The sequence below is a fragment of the Pungitius pungitius genome, chromosome 7, assembly GCF_949316345.1.
Source record: "Pungitius pungitius chromosome 7, fPunPun2.1, whole genome shotgun sequence".
In the NCBI taxonomy this organism is placed as follows: domain Eukaryota; kingdom Metazoa; phylum Chordata; class Actinopteri; order Perciformes; family Gasterosteidae; genus Pungitius; species Pungitius pungitius.
The window spans coordinates 2105922-2127551 of NC_084906.1; the positions used below are offsets into that span (position 1 = coordinate 2105922).

Sequence of the window (21630 nt, forward strand, 5' to 3'; positions counted from 1 at the left end):
ATCATTATCCAGGGAAAAGGAGCCATCCAGTCAGAGGAATCCACAATTAGGACCCAATAAAGTGGAAACGAATATTTCTGTATGCTAATGACTCTCCCCAGTCATAGTAGATACTGATTAGCAGTGCTTTCTCCCGCAAATAATACGGCTTTATTATTATTTATTCCGATTCTGTAGAACTCCATTTATTCCTTCCATCACAGGGATTTATCGGGGCCACAGTGCAGGGCTAGGGCCTTTTGTGGGTTCGGAAAAATAAAGTGACAGATGAGGATAGAAAGCTAATTTGATTCATGAGTAGATTTAATGGAAGAAACGGTGAAGCGTGAGAGCATCTATAATACAACCCGGCGACTGTTCTCCATACATTCTCTCCAGCTGTCACAGGCAGTCGGGCAGAGAGCGCGGACGAGAAGGTTCCCTCCGACGTGTGAGGAGCAGAGAGGGCAGACGCTTTGTGCAGAGCCAGCGGACCTCCTCCCAACGCCATGATCCAGGAGAAGGCGAGAAGCCGCTGAAAAGACTTTCCAAAAACACATTCATGAAGGCCAAGTGTCATAGCTTTGATGTTTTGGACCATGTTTTACCTTTTTAAAACCTGCGGAATTCGGGATTTTCTTCATTGGATCTGTTCTACCTGCGTAGCTTGTGCATCTTGCCAGAATGACATGACATTTGAAGTCATTTATTACAGCTCCCCGGTGCAAACAGTCATCCAAGAATAATTTCACATTTTGTCATAATGATGTGATTTGCATTGCAAAGCTTATCTGCCGGGGACCTCATCAACTCCACCCCAAGCAAAATCTGTTGAGTTCCTGAATGAGAACAAACAAGTACGGAGGAATTCAGATTTGCTTATTTTAAGCGAACACAGTCTAATTTGCAGCCCCTGTCATAATTATCCATCAGTAATATTTTGGGGTTTTTAATATTTCAAATTTTAGACACATGGTTAGGATAGGCGGAGATAGAATAAGGACTTGCTGCCATTTCTAATTAGTCCAAAACTTATTCAACTGCATTTTTGCTGATGCGGAATGTTTTAAGGAATGCGATTCAAAAGAGCTCATTCATCTGCAGGTTCATTACGCTACGGCAATTAGACAATACAGTGCCTGGCTTTGTCTCTGGAGGGTTATTGCCTACGATTCGTGAAACCACACCTTCAGTGAGTTGGCCCGAGATAACCCTGGAAGACTGAAGATCCAATAAACCCCGTAGAAACAGATGCAATCTGGTTCAGGGGGTAGAAAGAGCCTCTCGTTGTGCTGTTATTGCAGCTCGGGGGTATCTCTTCTCTGGGAGGCAGGTGTGCCTTTGAGTCTCACGCCGCTCTGGAAGACAATGCATCAGAGGTGGTGGTGAGATTGCAAGTGTACCAGGGGTGCCCTTCCGTAAACCTTCGCCTACACAGCAAAAATATGTTGGGAGATTTGTCACCATGGGTGTTAAATTTATTACTTTCCGGGTGAACATACAGGTCCATCTTTGCTAGTGTTAAAACAACACTGAAGAAAGTGTTTACTATTCAAACACTGTGTTAGTGTTTCATTTTATCACTCAAGAGTGATAATTTCTCAACACCTTAAGTGTACACATTTAACACTTTATGGTGATTAATCACACAACCCCAGTGTATTTATTTTATGTTGATTTAATGTAAATACTTATTTTAAAATGGTAATGCAGATGAAATTTTAAAGATATACCTGTAGATATTTTTCAAAAAACCAAGTGACTATGAATTTATTTAGACATTTGTATTTTTATTTAGACATTTTTAATATATTTTAATGACATACAATTGAATAAAACAATGCAGTCTCCAATGCAATAGCATCTTAATAGTGTGAAAATATACATTTTTGTAAAAAAATGAGAAATTCGTCAGCACGATAGGACATCTGTACATGTCTATATACTTTATCAAACAATCTGCTGACATTTTCAATAGAAATTGACTCAAATTTTCTAAGTAAACATACACTGCAATAACATCAATTGAAAATACAACATTTTTATGTCATCTTTAACTCATCAATGGTCAAAAATATATATATATAAAATATACATTCATTCTGATCAAATATACTATTCTTGTACAGGCTAAATAAATAGATCTGAGTGTTTCAAACAAGTTCATTTTTTGCAACTATGTAAAAAAATGAGTCAGCACCATAGGAGATCTGTGCATCAAACAAAGAAATAATCCTCAAGTTGTCTTTTCTAAGTATGTTAGCTCATGGCATGTACCCATGGGTACATGCCATGAGCTAACTTCAGGTGTCGAAACAATTTAATGCTTGTACCCAGCAAAGACTTGCAAATGAAACATCTTCTCATTATGTACTTTCCATTGAACTGTTTAACAGTTTCGCTCTCAGCTCTCGAGTGCGTGATGATTGGCTGGACGTGCTAGGATGGATTTTGTAGATTGTTGTCTGGATAAAGGTGAACATGTTGCTGAGAGATGGGTCATATTGTGCACCAAAGACATAATGAGCTTTGAAAAGCTCATCAAAAGCTCCAAGTGAAGTACTTGCTTGACAGGGTATGAGATTCTTGTCGACCACAATGTAGAATTTAAGTGCATCTGCTTTGGTTTGTCCAGTGGCCAGAAGATAGGGCTGTCTGTCCTCCACCTCTGAGAGATGGTCCTCCAAACTTCTGCAGGACTGATTAATAACAATATAAAAATTACTTAAATGCCATAAATTCTAGCATACATTTAAAATCAGAACATAGTATATTTACCACAAATTTAGACTTTTAAACAAAGAAAAACCCTACATCCTTTAGTTATAACAGTTCACTATTCTAATGGTTCGGTTTAGTTATATTTGCTATGCTCTAGAAAAAAATTCAGAACATTAGCTAACCTTTTCAAATTTCAGGAGGCGACCAACAGCATCTCTCACACTGATCTTGGCTGCTCTCTTCCTTCCAGAAGGTTGGGGTGCAAGGAGGTGTAACAGCAAAAGCAGAGATGCTATGTCACTATCCCATTCTATAATTACAGAACACAGAGAGAACATTTTGTTAGCTTTCATAAATACAAATTGTAGCATTTTCTAGAGAACTGTGAAGTACTTTTACCTTCATTACTGTTGTCTCCGTTGTTTTTTTCAGCAGATTTCAGTAGCTGTAGCAGGAATGCAGATGGATTTAGAGTTTTTGCCTCCTTAATCACATTTTGCTTGAAGGAGGTATTCCACTTCTCTAAAAATCTGGAGGCTGTTTCCAGGCCAAACATCAAAGCAAAGTCTTGATGTATCTGAAGAAAAAATAGGTCCAAACAAACAAAAAACTGCTTCAACTACCAAATAATGACATCAGAAATTAGCACTGGTAACATTTTAGCACAAAAAAAAATGTAGTCAGAAAAAAATAAAATTCAGATGTTCATAAATCATGTACTGATCTACACTGATATGGTACTGAAAGATATGCCACATTCATAACTAAACAGTGAGTCAATGCTCACTGTATTTGTGTTACATATGGTAGTTTGAAGTTGCAGTGAAGAAGTCAACATTAAGTCCTGATAAAGTAAAGCCAATGGCCAGTCAACATGGGTTCGTATTCAAGCTATACTGAAGATTAGAGCTGTACAATATAATATTAAACATAGAATTTCTCTGCTGCTGCCTTTCTTGCCAAACGTGTTGTATTGTAAGTGAGTGATAGTTTATAACTGCTCATTGGCGCATGCTTCTTTAAAACTCAAGGTCAGTTGCAAATGTATTAATTGACAATTAATCGATCATTGATTAATCGTTATCATCCATAATTCAAAGTTGTTCATATTAGGTGAAGGTTGCAGCAGAGAAGCTAAAATCTAATACTTTGGATTGTTAAGTCAGCTAGCATGAATACTCACCAGACCCTTGGTGTCCCGGAATCTAGGAAAAATGTGAAAGATGGAGGTGGACGACTTTGGGTCCTTTACAATCTCCTGACGGTACTTAAACGTTTCTTTCATCTTCCAGAAGATGATATCACGATCAGTGCTGTGTTTAAGCAGTGAGATTGCTTCTTGGCAATCATCAGCTGTTAGCTGATCTGTAAGGCAGATCATTTCCTCCATTCTAGGGTCACAAGATTTCTCATTTGCTTTAGAGGGCATTTTACAATTAGTGTTTCTCTGAACCGTCTTTAGGCGATTCATAATAAAACCTGTGCCTCTCTGTGTGTCATAGTATTGTTCCTGTTAAAGAGACAAATTTGGGAAAAATGAATAAATTTAAAAAGCTATGATTTTAAGTTTCAAATATCTTAAACAACAAGCAGATATACTTACATAGCCTGTCTTCCCTTCAGGATCTTTTAGGTTTGGAAAGAGTAATAATGCCAAGGGCATACATCTCTCTTGTGGCCTTAAGCGGTATCCTTCTGCAATAATAAACAATACACCATGAAACCAAACCCTCCTGTTTACTTGGGGTAGAAACAATAGCATCTATAAAAACGGTTCTTGGTACACTTGGCGTAAAAGTAATGTTGGATCACTTTAGAAACCACGGGTTAAGCAACTAGATGATGTATTTATTTATTAATAAATATTTAATAGTATTTCACAGGCAGGGTCACATTTGAATAAGTTGTAAGTACAGTGATCTTAACACATTAAATGAACAAAGCTTACCCTTCTTGTTCAGTCATGTGTGCAACCAATATATTAATCATCTCCTTTCTTTTGGAGGTTGAGAGATTACCAGTGTCTTTATAGTGCTGCATGACTTCTACACCACCAGGTTTGCACTTTAGGATGTCTTCAATGGTCTAAACAGACAACACCAAAATGTACACAATCTATACAAAAGCTTTTTTTTTTTGATAAACATTGATGAACATTTTCTATAAGCTGGGTTAAATCCCTTGTCTTACCAACCTCTTTTGCAAGCTTGGAATCATCCAACCTGGGTCTTTTGGAATGAAATGCAGACGTTTTGTTGCCTTTATTGCATTCAGTAAAGGTTGAAGTCTTGCTGACAGAGTTCCCATCAGTCAGAAGAGGGGACAACTTATGTGCAGAAGTGGAATCTGTATATAGTATATACAAATATTACTAACAAAAATGTAAACATCACCACAATTTAAAAATAAGACCAGAAAAGTATAAACATAATTACCATTATTAGTATGTAAACTAAAGCAAATGCCCCTTTCAGCAACAAGTTCAGGAAATACATCCTCGTCCACTTCTGTAGAGGTGTCATCTGTTACCTTAACAGGTGTCTGTTCTCGAATGGCAAATGCTTTTTTTGCTGTAAATCAATAACTTCATTACTACCCCCCAAAATATTATCATGAAGACATCAAAGTACTTTGTGCATTTACTGTATAATATAGCTTAATTTATAGACTTACCTTCAGTGACAAACTCCAAAAAGCATGGCTCTTTGAGTTTTATATATTTTCTAGTGTCCATGTATTGTGTTCTTGCCTTTACTGTCCAACCTGTAAAAGTTAAGCAAACTTGAATGACATTTTATACAAACAAAAATGACACAGAAAGATTACTAAGATACAAATTCATACAGTAAACTAATAAGAATTGTATTTGTCACCAAATGCATGGGACTGACAACATTACAGTGTGAGCACACTGGTGTTATCTTATGTGTTTGCCAGTGGGTGCTTGTCCTTCATAGGAAAAAGCAAAATAACAGACTCAATATGAGTACTATAGGTCACTTTGTGTTTTACTACAGATTCTGTTTAATACCCACACACAAAAACTACCACTTGCCTATGCCAAAACAATTTTTGTTGCCAGATAACGAACGTACGGTGGCCGTTTAACATCGTATTCTCGAGATGTGGCGTGTGAAGTGCGCGTGTCTCGAAACGCTGGCACCGTCACCAGAAAACGGAGCAGTCAGGTCCGCATGAACATCTCTGCTGGCCGACCAGCCCCGAGCTGTTAGACGGGTCTTCATCTCCACACACATCGGTTTATGGAGCTCCGCTTTAGCCGCTAACAGTTAGCTAAACGGAAACAGCCCAGCTAAACCAAGGAAGCTCACACTCACCAAAGCGTAACATAGTGTCGCGGTCCGTATCGGTGACAAGAACCACCGGGACCCCACAGTGACCGAGCGGTCCGTGGATGACGTCATCGTGAGACGTTAATAACCGCAGTTACGGACCGCCGTAATAACGTACGCGATTAAAACAAAATAATAATAGTATTGTGACTTCGTCACCACCAACATTTTCGTCTCGTCTCGTTAACGAAAGTTAGCATGTTTATTCTTAGTTTTTATTTTTTAAGGTCCATTTTCGTCTCTTAGACACGCCGTTTCCGTCGGTGCTCGGCCGAATCCGTCGGTGCTCGAGCCCCAGGGCGCTAAGTTACACAAGAAAATATGATTTCAATAGCTAACTCGGCTAAACGGCTGCTTTCTCGTTTGCATGACATTTCAAAACACCAGAACGAAGTTAACCCGTAACGTTAGTTACTGGATGAAAGATATAAACGGTCTTAAGTGATAGGGAACCCGAATAAAGATAACGTTACTTTCGCCAAATTACAAAATCTATAATGCTAGCACTAACATACACCATCTCAATCCAGTCAGTTCTAAAATAACGTGCACACAGAAAATGCTAAAACTGCTGCATTATTTTAAAAAAAGATTAAAATTAGCACAAATTAAATGAAGTTACTTACGTCTACCTCCATCGTCCTCCATTAACGAATTTAGTAGTCTCACCGCTTCACTTTCAGTCATTCGTTACCGTGAAATGGTGAACTCAAGATGAAAGGGCGGATCAAAAGAGCGCGAAATTGAGGCAGTATACTGATGGGCGGAGAGATTGAAAATGCTCTGCACATGCGCAGATGTTGATTTTGTGTGAACACCCAAAAGAAACACTCTGCATTATCACTAAACAAGTGATAAAGCATATACTATTTGTAAATTAACACCAGATTTTATCACTAGCTGCTCAACACTAGGTTTTTTATCACTCAGAAATTTGCTGTGTATCAGATGCTGCGTACAGGAGAAAATGACGATGGGAAAAGGAGGGAGCGATAATGAGAGATGGGGGGGAGGGGGGGGGGGGGGGGGGGGGTGGACAGAGTGAGAAGGGGGGGGGGTGTATAAGATGTTGTGTACGTGGCGCGTACGTTGTCTGCATTATTTAACGGCTCTCATTAACCTGAGCCTGAAAGCAGACTAAATCAATACTGAACGCAGACAAGGAATTTCTTGGTGCTCCATGTGCCGACTTGAGGATCATGCCGAGATATAATCGCAAAGGGGGTTAAGTTCATCCAGCACAGATAAGAAACTGCTTTGTGCAGGTCAGGGAGCACCTGTCTTGCATTAATTTGCCCTGAAACCAGACGCGTTAAATAGAACATTGATCATGGGCACGTCGCCTGATTAGTGATGGTCCGTGAGGAGCTTTGCTTTTCTTCCAAAATGCCATTTTAAGGAGGAAATCAGCATGCTTGTATCATCGTAGTGTGAGAATTTATTATTATTTGGAGTTTTAAAATAATGTTTTTCTCCCGTGTCTGTTTATGTTAAACTGCTCTTCATTCATGTTCATGAGATCATGATGAACATGTCACATTTCATTAATTTGCTGTGCGGTGCAGTCAAGTACATAATCTCTCACAGAACACTGTCACTCACTTTGATTGAGTCATGCAAACAGATTCACGTTGTGGGTGAACAGAGATGCCAAGATGTCTCCCTGCTACAATACTGTTGTAACAAATTAGTTAGACATTCATCTTAAAGCAGTCCAAAGTAAAAAGAAACGTAAAATCTCCTCTGGGCCGGCTTGTATAATTAAAGATAAGCAAGAATGTTTGTGTTTCTACTCCACCATTTTCTTTTGTTTCCTCGTCTCTATTTTCTTTCTCTTGAATTGGACAATAAAGCATTGGTGACGTACATTGAGTAAAAAAAAGACCAAAACAAGTGAAAGATAAAAAGGTTGTTACTTATAAAATGAATAAAAATAAAGAAAGTAAAGTACAGCATAACGGTAAATAAATAAAAGTAGACGAATAAGAAGAATGAGAGAACAAAGGAAGAATAGAGGACAGTACGGACTCTTACGGGCAGAAGGAGATGTTGAAGCCAACAGCGAAAAGTGTTGGCTCAAATGGACCGTGAGGGAGCGACTTCTGGCTCCTGGAGGATTTCTCTTCAGGTCATCAAGCATCACATCATGGAGACGCACATGTAACTGTGGCCACAGCTAAAGACCAAAGACCCACCCGGTCGTTCCTCATGCGTGACTCATTCCAAGTCTTCCCCTAGTTTTCTCCTATTTTCTCTTCTTCTCATTTGCTCTGTTTGACCGGGGTGCCACAAATACACCAATTTACCAAACAAAGCGGTGGCATCGGCTTTAATGTGACCGTTGCTCACTGACTGGTAACATTAGCCCAACACAGCCACAACAATTCCACTCCTAAAACAACAAATCTTTATCAAACTGTTTTTAAATCCCACTATCTCTGACCCGTGTGCATATTGACTGTTCTTGCCCACCCTTGTGCATATTATGTCAGAAGAGATAGATCAGGAACACTGTGCCTAAGATAGAGTTCAACATCACTTATAAAAAAAAAAAAAGTTCAATCCCTGCAATGCTTCTTCCTAAAGATGCCCAAGCATCTTCTGCTGGTGTCCAAACCTGAGTCGAGTTATATCTACTACTAATAATAATAAAGTAGAGCATTACTTTGAGAATGTTCCTCTGGGTAAGCTTAAAGCAAGAGATTATATATTATCCAGAGTCCCCACTGGCTGATGTAACGGCTCCTTAGACACTCTGAGTTGTTGCATCCAGACACAGGAATGTTGCGCACCGATCAAAACCAATATTTACCAAAACAACGTGACTGCGGCTGGTATGATGGAGGTTTTCAGTGCATTTATCCAAGCCAGCTTTTGTTCCTTCTTAACAGCCCTGACAGACTCAAATACTCTCTAAGGTGCAGGTTAAACCCCCCCCCCCTGCAAAGACTGTCAGTTTAACAGCCTCTGCCTTACGCCGATAACAGTTATGCTTTTTGGAAGCAGGTGGATAAAAAGGTGCAAAAAGCCTTTGTGCCGCCAAGAGACTTTTTCTTTCCTCTCTTTGAAGTGAGTTGACATTCAGCTCAGGGTTTTGGTCTGAAAACGCACCAAACCCCCCCGCCTCCTCGCCGCTCCTCTGCTTTCTTCTCCTAAACTCCAGCATATCACACAAAGTTGGGAGCATGTCTCTTGCCATTCGGTGTACCCAACAGCTTGTTTGCTGCTCCTCCGTTTTGTTCGACTCCCCACACAAGTCGATGGAGGGCCGTCGGCCTGGTACGGAGGGGCAGGCGGCGGGGGGGGGGGGGGGGGGGGGGACACACGCTGGCAGGTCGGATACTGGGAGCCGAGCAGTACGTCAAACTCCATCTCTGTGCCGCGAAAATCAAAGTGGATGGACATGGGCTCTCCGAACGACAGGGAGGAGGGAGGGAGGAGGGAGGGAGGAGGAGGGAGGAGGCGGCCATGTGACGGGAATGCCAAAGCACCATGTCCCCCATGTCACTGCTGATGACGGTCAATTTGTCCGTGAGTCACCGTGGGTTTTGAGAGATGCTCTCCACTGCAGGCGGTGGAGCAGAGCTGAGAGGATTTAAAAAGGGACTTGTTTTCAATGGATATACTTCACAACATAATGCATTTTCCACCCATTAAGGGCCAAGTACTCATCCACCTGTAGACTCTTCTTTATAGAAAATTGAAAGCATTTGTGGTTTGCTTGATTCCTGCAGCTCCCTGTGTTTATAGGGTTTTCAGGCACATACTCACACAAGTAATAACGGTTTCCTCTCTGGAGCATGAGGAGCAGCAGGCAGCATGTTGCCATACCTCCGGAAGGGGGAGGGGGGGGGGGCAAACATACATATTCCATTCATTTTCCTGACAAAGTCACCCCTGTCTTGATATTTGAAGATATTTTCAGTTTTTCGAGACACTATAGTATTTAATATAGACAAACCCTAACTCTGGTTTAAAAAGTATTAGGATAATGTCAATAAATAGAGCTTCGGCAGAACCTCCAGATACCTTTTTCCAAAAAAATGTATGTATCAGCCCATCACAACACAACTGCATTCAATCGGTTGTATAACTTTGGTGATCATATTCGTAGCAGGGCACTTCTGGCCATGGCCAAGGATCAAGACCAGTAGTTACTGGGCCTTTGCAGCCCAGAAGCCTGCAGGGTAAAACATATATATACAGTATTAGAGAGCATCTTTTTTAACTCTTTAGTTAATTTGTATTCATTTTTAAACTGAGCTATTCATGTATGGTTTAAGATTGTTATTTCAGTGTTTTTAAAGTTGATTTATATTTTCCGTGGGGAGAATGTTATTCAGCAAAGATCTTCACCTCATTGAATAATTCACATTATATATGCGTTCACAATAAAAAAAAGCCTCAGAATGATAGAACTTGAATGCTAATAATATTCCAAATTAGTGAGGCCTGATTCTCTATCCTGGAAGAACTACCCTAGGTGTAGTGGCAGATTTAAACCAGTAGGGAGCACACTTTTCATACCATCGCAATGGAGTCTAAAGGTGCTGTATTTTGACTCAGGGAAACAGTAGATTCTTAAATACAGCTAGCACGGCTATTTTTTTTTTTTTTTTGCATTAACGGTATGTTTAGGAGCTGAGTGCAGCATCACATCAACACCCAACTGAATGCATTCATTTTATTGTGTCCTACTGTAGCAGCATGTATGAATTATATACATATTCACACGTGCTTCATTCTATTACATCTCATATGAAGATACCTGAAGGCACTATGCAAATATGTTGACTTTCAAAAAGGTGCAGATTTTAATAAGCTACAGAATTTTTGTTGAAAAACTTATCCAAACATGCTTTGAGTGGGAAAATGCATGTTTTTCAATTATTATGTTATTATGGCCCTGAAATGCTGGCACTATTAAATCAAGAGAGCCATTACATCATTGCATTATTTAACAGTATAATGAATAAATATGAGAATGAAGATTAGGTCATATGAAAATGTATAATTATCCCTCTGTCCCTGTTTCTCTCATTCGCCACAAGGCTATTCTCCCCAAGGCGCGTGCGTAATGAGTCCATATCGTGTCAGTCTGGTAAAACACGTAGCTCACATGTATATATGCATCCGTACGGACACGTTTGTGAATCTACTGTTCAGCTCGCCCCCTCGCTTTCACTCATTTTAAAATAACTATATGAGGGCTATAATAACGTTGGAATCCCTCGGTAAGAAGAATTTGGACATGTGGGTCGGGCCGGAACCCAAATCTCTTGAAAGATGAGAAGCACCGCGAAGGTGGGCAGGGCGGGACGAGGCAGGTAGTTGCTCAAAGAGTTCATGGGCAGGCAGAGGGAGTTGCTATGCTGCAAACCCATTTGCCTTAAATCTTTCGCTCGGCATTGTGACCCGGTCAGCTGAGAGAGTGAGAGACAGAGAGAGAGAGAGAGACGGAGACAGAGAGGCTCATCTCAGACTTCTGGCGGCAGGCTGCAAAGTTTCCACCCTGCAAACACGGCCATGCAGCTTTCGGGCCGGAGCGCCACACCTCCCCGCCAGGGCCCGCTTCTCACATGGAATTCGCCCCTCTGAAGCCCGGAATCAACCTCTCATTGCGTCGTTGTACTGGAGCTGAGCTGAGGCGGTTGTTTTATGTCTAACAACAACATCATCATCATCTCTGGTGCCATTCGTTGCACAACTAATGCTTCTACTTTTGTGAGTGAAGAATAATAATAATAATAATAATCATATGTTCCGTGGCCTGCTCGACAACAGAGCGCACCGCGGATTCAAAGTGGGAATCCGATTTAAATCAGTCATAGATGTCCTGTCAGCCGGAAGCAGGCCCGCAGCTGGAGACCACAGCAAAAGTTGACGCACTGAAATCCGAAGACGCGACGAGTCGTGACGGATGCGCCGCGCCGCGCGTCTGCCGCGGGGACGCAGGGCGCAATGAGGCGGCCCCGGCTCCGGAGCGCCATCAGCCGACGCCGCGCAAGATGACCCGGAGCCCCAAATGCGCCCGCTGCCGCAACCACGGCGTCGTGTCGTGCTTGAAAGGCCACAAACGCTTCTGCCGCTGGAGGGACTGTCGCTGTGACTGCTGCCTGCTGGTGGTGGAGCGGCAGCGCGTCATGGCAGCGCAGGTCGCTCTGAGGAGGCAGCAGGCGGCGGAGGTGAGGAGGGCGCAAGGGCAGGTCAGTGATGGAGGGTGAACACGTGGCTAAACAGTGTCCTCCACTAGGCATTTGTTCGCTTTCGGTTAATCCGTTCAATAGGCACATATTCTAAAATTAGGTGTAAAACGTGAGTTTCAAAACAGTATCTGAAGTTTACTGACTCATGACTAAAGATCAGTGAGTTTAGAACTATGTGCTCTTTCTCTAGAATGCGTTTTCTAAAGCGAAATCACAGATAAGGATTTTACACTCTAGTGCTTAGAAATAAAGCTGCAAGGATGCTTTTGCAATGATGTGTTCAACTAATGTGTGAGAGAAGTCAGACCATTGTCCAAGACTTCTCAACTTTCTAAAAACAGTTTACGTGTGACGATATAGTTTTCTTTTATGCATTTACAAATTTATATTTTTTGAGATTTGGAACATTTGAGATATATTTTGTTAATTGTTTTTTAATTAGAAAGATTTAGTTGTAGACAGCTCTATTTAATTGGGAAATCCTGTTAAAATGTAACTATATTTCACCGGAAATACCAAAAATCTCTCTCTCTCTCTCTCTATATATATATATATATATATATATATATATATATATATATATATATATATATGCTTCAAGGTAAAAGTGTTACCTTTTACACTGTCAAACAAGCCACTTACCATTAAACAATTGTCTTTTACTTTGTGTAGCTGTATTTTCTTATGTTAACATGTGACTTTCCAAATATCCCACAATCGTATCTACTTGTCTGTATAATTTATTAATTCACTCTAATGATATATGGGGCATCGATTATGAGATAGGATTACGTGAAGATGTCTAATCGTCGTCCCCCCCCCCCCCCCCCCGTCTCTCAGGGTAAGCGGGGGGTCAGGTGTGCAGGTCCGTCGCGGAGGACCGCCTACCAGCGTTATGCAGCCGAACATAGCATGCTGGCTAAGAGCATCCTTCAGGGTAAAGTTTTAATTAACTTCATTTATGTACTTCCTCTTTTCCAAACATTAATATAGAGAGCATGAACTGAACTGAACTGAAATCAACATGAACTGTTATCTGTCCATGTCAAACCACAGCATGTTTTCTTGGTCTTAACTTTAGTTTTTCAACCTTAACCTTTAACCCAAATCCATGTTTTAACACAAAATAAATGTTTGACTTTGTGGATACCAGATTCTTGTCTTTCGACAGACAAACGTCCCGACGATGTCACAGAACTAAGAGATTTTAGTCCCCACAAGTAGACAAAAAACTCTTTAGACACGCACACATGCATTATGTAAATACTGCTTTGACTGTTACTGCATCTTCAAGCTCTGATTGGTTAAGAGTGCTTCTTGTTGGATGTCATTACCCTGCATTACACGCAACTCATTTTGATAAGCCACCTGATCACTGTAGCCTTACTATTACCAAACAACAGGCCATTACTGTAATGCACCGTGTGTATTAATACCCGCCGGCTTGCACTCAATTTCTGCAGGAGGCTTTTTTTCTCCTTAATAGCTCGGCTTCGCCGTGTTCTCAGTAAAACAAGAAATGACACCGCTAACCAACTGCATCATTCAAATTGCAAAGAACACAGTCCAACAATTGATTGGTTTGAATTAAACTCATCATGTGTGAATTAACTCAATGAATGGACACAAAAACCGCAGCGTGTGGCTTTTCTTTTTCGCAGGGCTCAAACCGGCGGCGGCGCCGCAGGACGACGTCTTCTGCTGGCCGAAGCAGCCGCAGCGCGACCAGGCAACCTTCGCGTGCCCACCGTCCATCAGTAGCCGCATGAGGAAGAGGCGAGCCTTCGCCGACAAGGAGCTGGAGAACGTGATGCTGGAGCGGGAGCTGAGACAGAGAGGGCTGCACGCCGACCTGTCCTTCTCCTCCTCCTCCTCCTCCTCCTCCTCCTCCGGCCTCGTCCCCTTGCTCCACCCTCCGCCCCCGCCGCCGCCGCCGCCGGTCTCCCCGAGCCTCCACTGCTGCCTTCTCGGCAAGGAACCCACTACCGCGGGGACGTCCACCTATGCGCCCGTGTGTAAATACAAGCCTCTGTACGAGCGGGACTTTCAGTTCTATCACTTCTTCCAGCTGAGGAGCAGGCCGTCCGTAGAGGGAGGCTGCACTGACGTCTCATGTCAGAGCTCGGAGCGAACCACCGGGAGGGATGAGGAGGGGCTGAGTGGCCGCGAAAAGAATGACGGACCAGAGTCGATGCCTCCATCATCGAGACAAATACTCAAAGATCACGGCGGCACCGTGTCAGACCTTGTCAAACCCCCCTCAAGATCAAGAGAGATAACGGACACTAATGACTCCTCAACCGTCCCGCGCGGCGTTTCGGGGCGGGATCAGGGGACCCCGGGCGGGCCGGGCGCCACGGCTTTCGACCCCAGACCCCCGGCAGCCACTTTGGCCGCTCACGCGGGTCCCCGTGGCGACCCTGTCAAGAGCCCCCGCGGCGGCTCGGCCAGGAGCCCGACCGCGAAGCCGTTACCCTTCTCCGTGGAGGCTCTTCTCAGGGCCTGACGGGACAAACGGAAAGCAGCGTACTACACCTCACAGTCCAGTGAATAAATAAAAGGTAGCGCTAGTGGCTGCTTGCTGTTCAGTGGAGTTTTTACTCACAATTGCCAGAACATTGATTTAATTGAAGAATCATTCATTTCTATTTATTTTTTCCTAGTTTTTATAAAAATGTATTTAGTTATATTTCCATTACGATATAGCAATGAAACAGTGGCGGGCCATGTGGGCCAGCAAGCCCTTCCCTGCTGGGCTAAACGTCATCAAAATATAAATGTAATTTTGATATATTTGTCCAGAAATATATATCCAATTATTCCCGAAATAATCTTTTTAAATATTTTTTCTCTTGGTTGTGCCGCTTCCAGCCTCAGACAGGAAGGAATCTGTCCTTAGGCCTTCAGAATCATCCGCGCAAGTGTCTGTAGCTCAAAGTGAACCCGAAACCAGACTGGAGCATCGATATCAACGATAGAATTTTGAATTTGGCGACTCTGGCTAGCGAGCTTACAATGACGGCGTTTGATTGGCCATGTGCACTCGTGAGAGGCAGAGCTATGCAGAGCGTTCAGGACTGAATGACATCACTGTAGGCCGAAACATATACTGTAGGTACTTGATAACTAGATTTCTAGATTTAACTAGATGCGTTTGCTTACATTGAGCATCTTTTCTACTAAATATTTTTAGTAACAGTATTCTATAAAAACATACTGAACAATTCTGTTTTGATCCTCTCAAAATCATCACTTGTTCTCATTCAATGTGAATGACACATACAGTACATCTATAAAACAATGTTGATGAAAAAGTCAATTATTGTGTGAACTCTTGCTTTTTTTTCTTCTTTTTGCATCGATTTTACAATTGTGGATGGCTGATCTCTGCGCCGCTCAAATGTAGTAATTACAGAACCCTTTTACCTCATAAATAACCAACACTAGAGGGAGGACCCAGAGAGAAAAAGGGGATTCCTCCTGCAGAGTTAATAGAGCAAATATATCCCCCTCCAAAATAACCTGTGATAGCACAGAAAAGGCTGCAATCTCATCATCTTTGTTGACAAAATTTAAACAGTAAAACTTTAAATTTAGTCATTACATGATGTCAGGTAACCATCCAACAGATCATACTAATCAGCAAATGCTCTTTATTTCATGCTTAGCATGACGACAACCACGTTTTTAAACACCCATTTAATCTCTATTTATTTTCCACTTGTTTTCCCCCTGCTGTGTTTTTTTGCTTCTGCGTCGTGATGGACCAAAGACTGAGGTCAGATTCTTTGACAACGGTGGACCTTTTGACGTCAACACATTGGTGATGTGTCTTTGTTTGCTAGTATCTTGCTCCCCCGGCAAAGGGGAGAAGCTCATTTCTCCAGTTAACCCACGATTCTTTGAGTGTTTTTAGATGAGGTTTGTGACTTTATAGATAGCAAGCCCCCGCTCTACGTGCTATTCACGTTCCACTTTACTTCTTAGGACTATTTATGAGAGCGACGGATTAGCTTTGTTGTTCCGCGCTGTTACGAAACCTTTGAATCGATCTGTAATTGCCAACGTGTTCTTTTGTCGGTCGATGGAAGGGAAGCGGCAGAAAGGGCATGTGTGGGAGGAGGGGATATTAGGTTCAGGCCAGTGTGCTGACAAAGCCGTTTCAACAGGTCGAAACGTGTTTTTGGAGTTGTAATAGACCGAACCTTTCTCCTCCCCCAACCCTCATGCCTCGTGTCGCTAACCTCTGGCTCTCCTGCTCTCGTTCAGCCTCGTTTTCAGGCTGGAAAAGCTTTGCTTTGGCCCTTTTCCCCCCCCCCAGTCACTGTGGGCTTCACATTTCCATCATACAGACTCCAATCGGCTGTGGCAGTGATGAGACAGTGAAGAGAAGGTCTGAAGAGAGCTGGCAGGCACCTCCACCCGGAGGGCATTGCCTCTCCCTCCACCCGGCGACAGCCAAGCATTAAAGCCCGTCATGACTTAGCATGAAGCCATCAACCTACTATCAAAACACTTTGTTTTACCGCTCACCTTCATTCCGTAACCACCTCGTAGGGTTTTCCACCGGCCTCCCCCCTGAAGACCCGCCCGAGGCGGCCAGAACCCTTCGAGTTCTTTGACAGGATCTTAGCTCCTCTCCTTTTGGACGGATCAGCCACATTTTGTATCAGGGTTGAGCGCAAAGCCTTTGATCGCACTGTGCCAGCTTTCCTAATTACAGGACTATTGGTGGACTAAAAGCACACGTCTTGGTGAGGCAAGGTCATTCCTCTCGACACCTCTGTGGGAGATGCCGCCTGAACTTAATAGCGTTAACTCTTTAATCGCCCGGTTGGGTCCACTCAAAAAGTGCCTGCATCGAAAACCCGAAGACAAGTTGTCTTGGTCCTGTCTCATTAACATGCCTTAGTTTTATTGATGAGTTTTGTTGGACCAAAAAAACTTGACCGCAATATTAATATACTGTACTGGTGATTGCTATGTGTGTGATTACTATTCACAGCAAGCGGTGCAGACAGCGCTGACCTTTGAGGAGACGGCCAGCCAGAGTTCCTAAATGGAGAAAGCTAATGTTATCTCATTAACTACATTCACTCGTATTTAACCTCCTCCGTGTCCTTTGGCCCACAAAAGAGTCATTGTTTCCAAATAAGAGTCAGTGGTACATATGCATCTTATAAAATAAATATATTGTTTGTTGTTTATTATATTAAACAAGAAGCAGTTAGCTGAAATGAGTGACATCATGAATTTAGTCTCCTAAAATACATTGATTTATTATTTGGGCAAAAAGGCTGAACGGGGTAGTCACTCTGGTGGTCTCGGCCCCCCACACGGACTTATTCTCGACATGGTGTGGAACTGCCGTGCGTGTAAAAATGACAACAAAACATTATATTTTTTTGTTGTTGCAGGGGTTAGAATTAGAATGGTAATGATATCATATTCTGAAAATTGTTTTACAAAGGGTTAGTAGATTACACACACACACACACACACACACACACACACACACATTGACTTGAATAAGATGTCCTTATTATGTTTAACTGTTTGAATAAATGTTAAATATTTACCTGCAAAGTAATAATGCATGTTTCATAGCCTTTTTTGCATTGAATCATACTGGGATGTCTACTGAAACCGATTGGCTGGCCCTACCAAAAAAAAATAAAAAATCCACCAGCTGCCACTGAAAGCAACACATTCCCACTAAATAAAATTGGCATAAATATAAAATTGCTATAGATATTGAAAGTGTTTAGATGATACTAACTCACGTCTGCGAGAAATGAAATAATTATATTAATATTTTGTGTATAATTGAGTTGTTTCAGTATTTTTTTATTTGTACTGCTGTACCTTTAGTGTGCTGATGAACGTTTCCATTGCACCTCGGGGAAGATTCATTTTGTTCATTTCAACAAAGTGTCTTCCACATTGGAGTGTGCACATCCAGAGCAGAGAGTTTGATCTTTCTGCCCACGTACCACCACTTTGGAATCCCCCCCCCCCCCCCCCGTTCCACCCTGCCCTGCAACAGCCCCGTGTGCTCGTGGTGTTTAGCAGCGACCGGTGTAACGTTTCACTACAGCTGTGTGTGTTTGAGGCTTTTGCTTTGATATGTGGATGCAGGCCAGTAGTGAAAGCATCTTCAGTGCACCATCGCTTCAGTTAACGTGCAATCGTTTTGATGACCATCTAAAAATAAAGCAAAGATCATACATTGATATGAAACTAAACAGGCAGATCTTCGGCACAAATGGGGTCATATAAACGGGCTTTTCCCATCCATCTTGCATCAGATAAGAGTCTGGTGTTTTGGAGTTTGAAATGCCAATCTTCATACATTCAATCGATGCCTTCTGAACACCGGAAAACAGCAGAGGAGCATTCATCTCTTTGTCGTTTGACCTTCAGTAAACTAATCTGGGTCAGTCTCAGTTCAGAAAACCAGGTGAAGATCTCCGTGGAGACCAGAGGCGTTTAACACATCACCTGTAATGACGCATATGGACAGACAAACTGAAAGAAGACACAAATGGATCACATCACTAGACAACAGGTCGGGTCTCTAAGCTGGAGCAAGCAGCCGCTTACTTTCAAGCCTTCGTGTAAGGATTTCAGATATGTTCAGATTCAAATAACAAGGTGAATTGGAAGCAATAAATTACATTTCTTGTTACTACAGCGTCTTTTGTTAATTCGTTTTTGTATTTGCCAGTCTTATTCCACCCCAACAGTCTCAACTTGAGCGGTTTCATCTGTTTGGAGGTAGCACCCTTTTGTCCAGATTGCCCCTAGCTGTGGCTATTAGAGGCAAGACCAAAGATAAAGATGAAAGACACAACACGTGTCTGCTCTGCCTTCTGACAGAGACATTCCTAATTGGCTGTAGTTGGGTTCCAGTCTGACCACCGACACCCTTCATTTAAACGGAAGAACAAACACTCCGGCACTCGCCTTGAAAAAGGCAGCCCCCCCCCATCCCCCATCCCCCTCCCCCCTCCCCCCCGCCGCGTGTAACCCTGCCTGCCGCAGTTGGACTAGAAATTTCGCAGCTTTAAAAACATCTTTGAAACAGGCCGGGTAGGGTTCTGTCTCCCGCACCTCCCCACTCATCCCCGTCCTGTACTATTTGGGTTTTTCCATCCACGCCGGTGTGTGCATGTACAGCATTTGGGTGCTTGCGTGTCGCTATTCCAGCAGCCTTGGGGACTACCGATGGTACCCGCGGCCGCAGCTGCGTGGCGATCCAGTTACCGTCACATGGTGCCGCTTGGCCGCCGAAAGAACTACCTCTGCAATATTAGAAACCAAAGCAGACCGCGAGACCGCACTTTCTCTCTCTCGCAAGATGTCTCTCTCTCTCTCTCTCTCTCTCTCCGGAAAACAAGACGTGATACAACACCCCGTACCGACCTTGACATCCTGTTAGTGAAACGATATATTTTCTGGCTGGATAACAAAACAAAAAAAAATCGAGACAGCTGTATTTTTCTAATATGAGATAAAACCCTTTATTGTGCAATGAGGGTGAAACACTGTGTCAAAACCCTGTGTTTATGCTTAAAACCTCTCAACTCTGTCTCTCATCAGTACCCTTTGTTTCTCTACCCTCCATGCTGTATATCTGCAGCTCGGTATCCCGGACTCAGAGCTGTCACCTCTATAAGCTGAAACCAGCACGTGCCAGGCAAGTTCAGTAACTTTATAGACCAAGGGTGGCAGCAATAACATCATTACAAAACAGCTCAGACTGCCTGGCCATTAAAGCAGTATTTACCCAGCTTGCTGTGGATTTTATGCTACAGAAAATTCTGCAAATCCAAACTCAAACAATTCCCTCGGCCACGTTGGAGTAATCCGATCTACACTGATGTTATTCATGTCCTGATCCGCGCCCCCCCCCCCGTATGCTAACATATTGGCACCCTCTTTCAAGTGATTGATTATCTGCGAAGCCCAAAGAGGAGAGAATAGTGGAGTTTAATGGCATATAAAACCGCGTGTACATGTCTGCTTAACAGACCTTTAGGAATAACAGTTGGCACAGGCCCGGGTTGCCGGGCGGGTCGAGACGTTGTGACAGAAGGAAACGTGTATCACTGACACAACCTGCCAAGAACAACGGTTTTTACTTCAGAGCATTTCACTTTCCCCTTTTGTCAAGAGCGATCCACCTTGACACTACCAACACAGAGGGGCAAAAATGGGTATCATGCAATTTAGTTCGAAAAGCTTTTATGATATAAATGGTGTTGGTTAAAATATGTCATTATACATCTCATGTTAAAGACACAAAGGGTATATTTCAGGCTGGTGTTTTGACTGGCGGTGGAATGTGTGATGACTGCGTCCGTCTTCCTGCTCGACTCCCTCACTGCTTACGAGGAGTTTTCTGTTTCAAAATGAAACACTTCCACCAACCCGGCTTTGACAGACGACCTTGACAGAACCCAAATCCGGTCTCCCGTGCTCCCCCCCAAAACTAGCAAATTATACAAATTCTCTTGAAGGTCTTAGCGGAGAAAAAAAACACTTCACGCGTTCAACGCATTCTGGGTAAATGAGGCCTGAAACATGTTCTGACACTTTGCTCCGGATTGCCAAGCGTTTCAGTGCTAAAATGGAAGTGCCATCTCAACTAAAATCACCGTTGGGTTGAACATGTGCGTCCATCTCTATGTGACTGAACGTATTCAATACATAAAAAAAAAACATGAATACTCCAGACGAGGGGTGTGGAGTAGTAAAAGGCACAGTGGGGGTCATTCTGGACAGACCACGGTGACAGAAGAAAGACTCATCTGTAGTTTGAGACTATCCCATTTGAATCCTTCAACCAGCAGGACGCTACGAATCACACCGCTTCATGAACAGCACTTGGAACAAGTCCATGGGTGAAGTGCAACGTGCGCCGCCGTAAATCTCACAGCTGACTTTCGATTGAAAATCAAAGCAGCAGCAAGATGGGGTGTTCCACAATAGAGTACAAAATAAATACATCAATAAATATCCTGCTAGTGCCTGTTAGGTATATTTGTCTGGTAAGCACAACCCTTCTTAAGGCCACACATTAAGGAAGGGGAGCATTTGGACTTCTGCCACAGACTTTTTGTCATCCAATTTTTAGACTTTCCTTGACCATACAATTCATATTTAAAGAAAAACTACTTTAATTTAATGTATTTACTTTTGCATTTCGTTTGTCATGTCATATATTGGGTATGGTATATGTCATGGTTGAATTACCAAAAGGTTGTATCTTCCACATACATTTGTACTGATTCATTACAATTGGACCCTTTGACCTTACACACACACACACACACACACAATATTGAGCTAATTATGTGACTTCTATG

General features: G+C 42.6%; 2 protein-coding genes across 6 annotated transcripts; one reads left to right on the forward strand and one right to left on the reverse strand.

The window, feature by feature from the left end:
* Nucleotides 1–1790: 1790 nt before the first annotated feature.
* Nucleotides 1791–6992, reverse strand: LOC119199486 (uncharacterized). Of its 4 annotated transcripts, none has more exons than XR_009956745.1 (8): nucleotides 6680–6992; nucleotides 5374–5463; nucleotides 5136–5270; nucleotides 4895–5046; nucleotides 4649–4785; nucleotides 3100–3277; nucleotides 2883–3010; nucleotides 1791–2678 (listed from the first exon to the last, which is right to left on the reverse strand). XR_009956745.1 is itself a non-coding variant. In XM_062563685.1 (4 exons), exons 1-4 carry the CDS (start codon nucleotides 4088–4090, stop codon nucleotides 2346–2348), a joined length of 846 nt encoding a protein of 281 aa, XP_062419669.1. In that variant the 5' UTR covers nucleotides 4091–4101; the 3' UTR covers nucleotides 1792–2345. The 4 variants fall into 4 exon arrangements, 1 of the variants encoding a protein (XP_062419669.1); XR_009956746.1 differs by lacking the exon at nucleotides 6680–6992 and adding an exon at nucleotides 6039–6666; XR_009956747.1 differs by lacking the exons at nucleotides 1791–2678; nucleotides 2883–3010; nucleotides 3100–3277 and adding an exon at nucleotides 4128–4210 and having other exon boundaries at nucleotides 4304–4785.
* A 4485-nt stretch (nucleotides 6993–11477) lies between these two features.
* Nucleotides 11478–15519, forward strand: dmrt2b (doublesex and mab-3 related transcription factor 2b). 2 transcript variants are annotated; one of them, XM_062563575.1, is made up of 3 exons: nucleotides 11478–12259; nucleotides 13100–13196; nucleotides 13921–15519. In XM_062563575.1, exons 1-3 carry the CDS (start codon nucleotides 11885–11887, stop codon nucleotides 14763–14765), a joined length of 1317 nt encoding a protein of 438 aa, XP_062419559.1. In that variant the 5' UTR covers nucleotides 11478–11884; the 3' UTR covers nucleotides 14766–15519. The 2 variants fall into 2 exon arrangements, with proteins under 2 accessions (XP_062419559.1, XP_037325479.2); XM_037469582.2 differs by having other exon boundaries at nucleotides 11478–12238.
* The last annotated feature ends 6111 nt before the right edge of the window (nucleotides 15520–21630 follow it).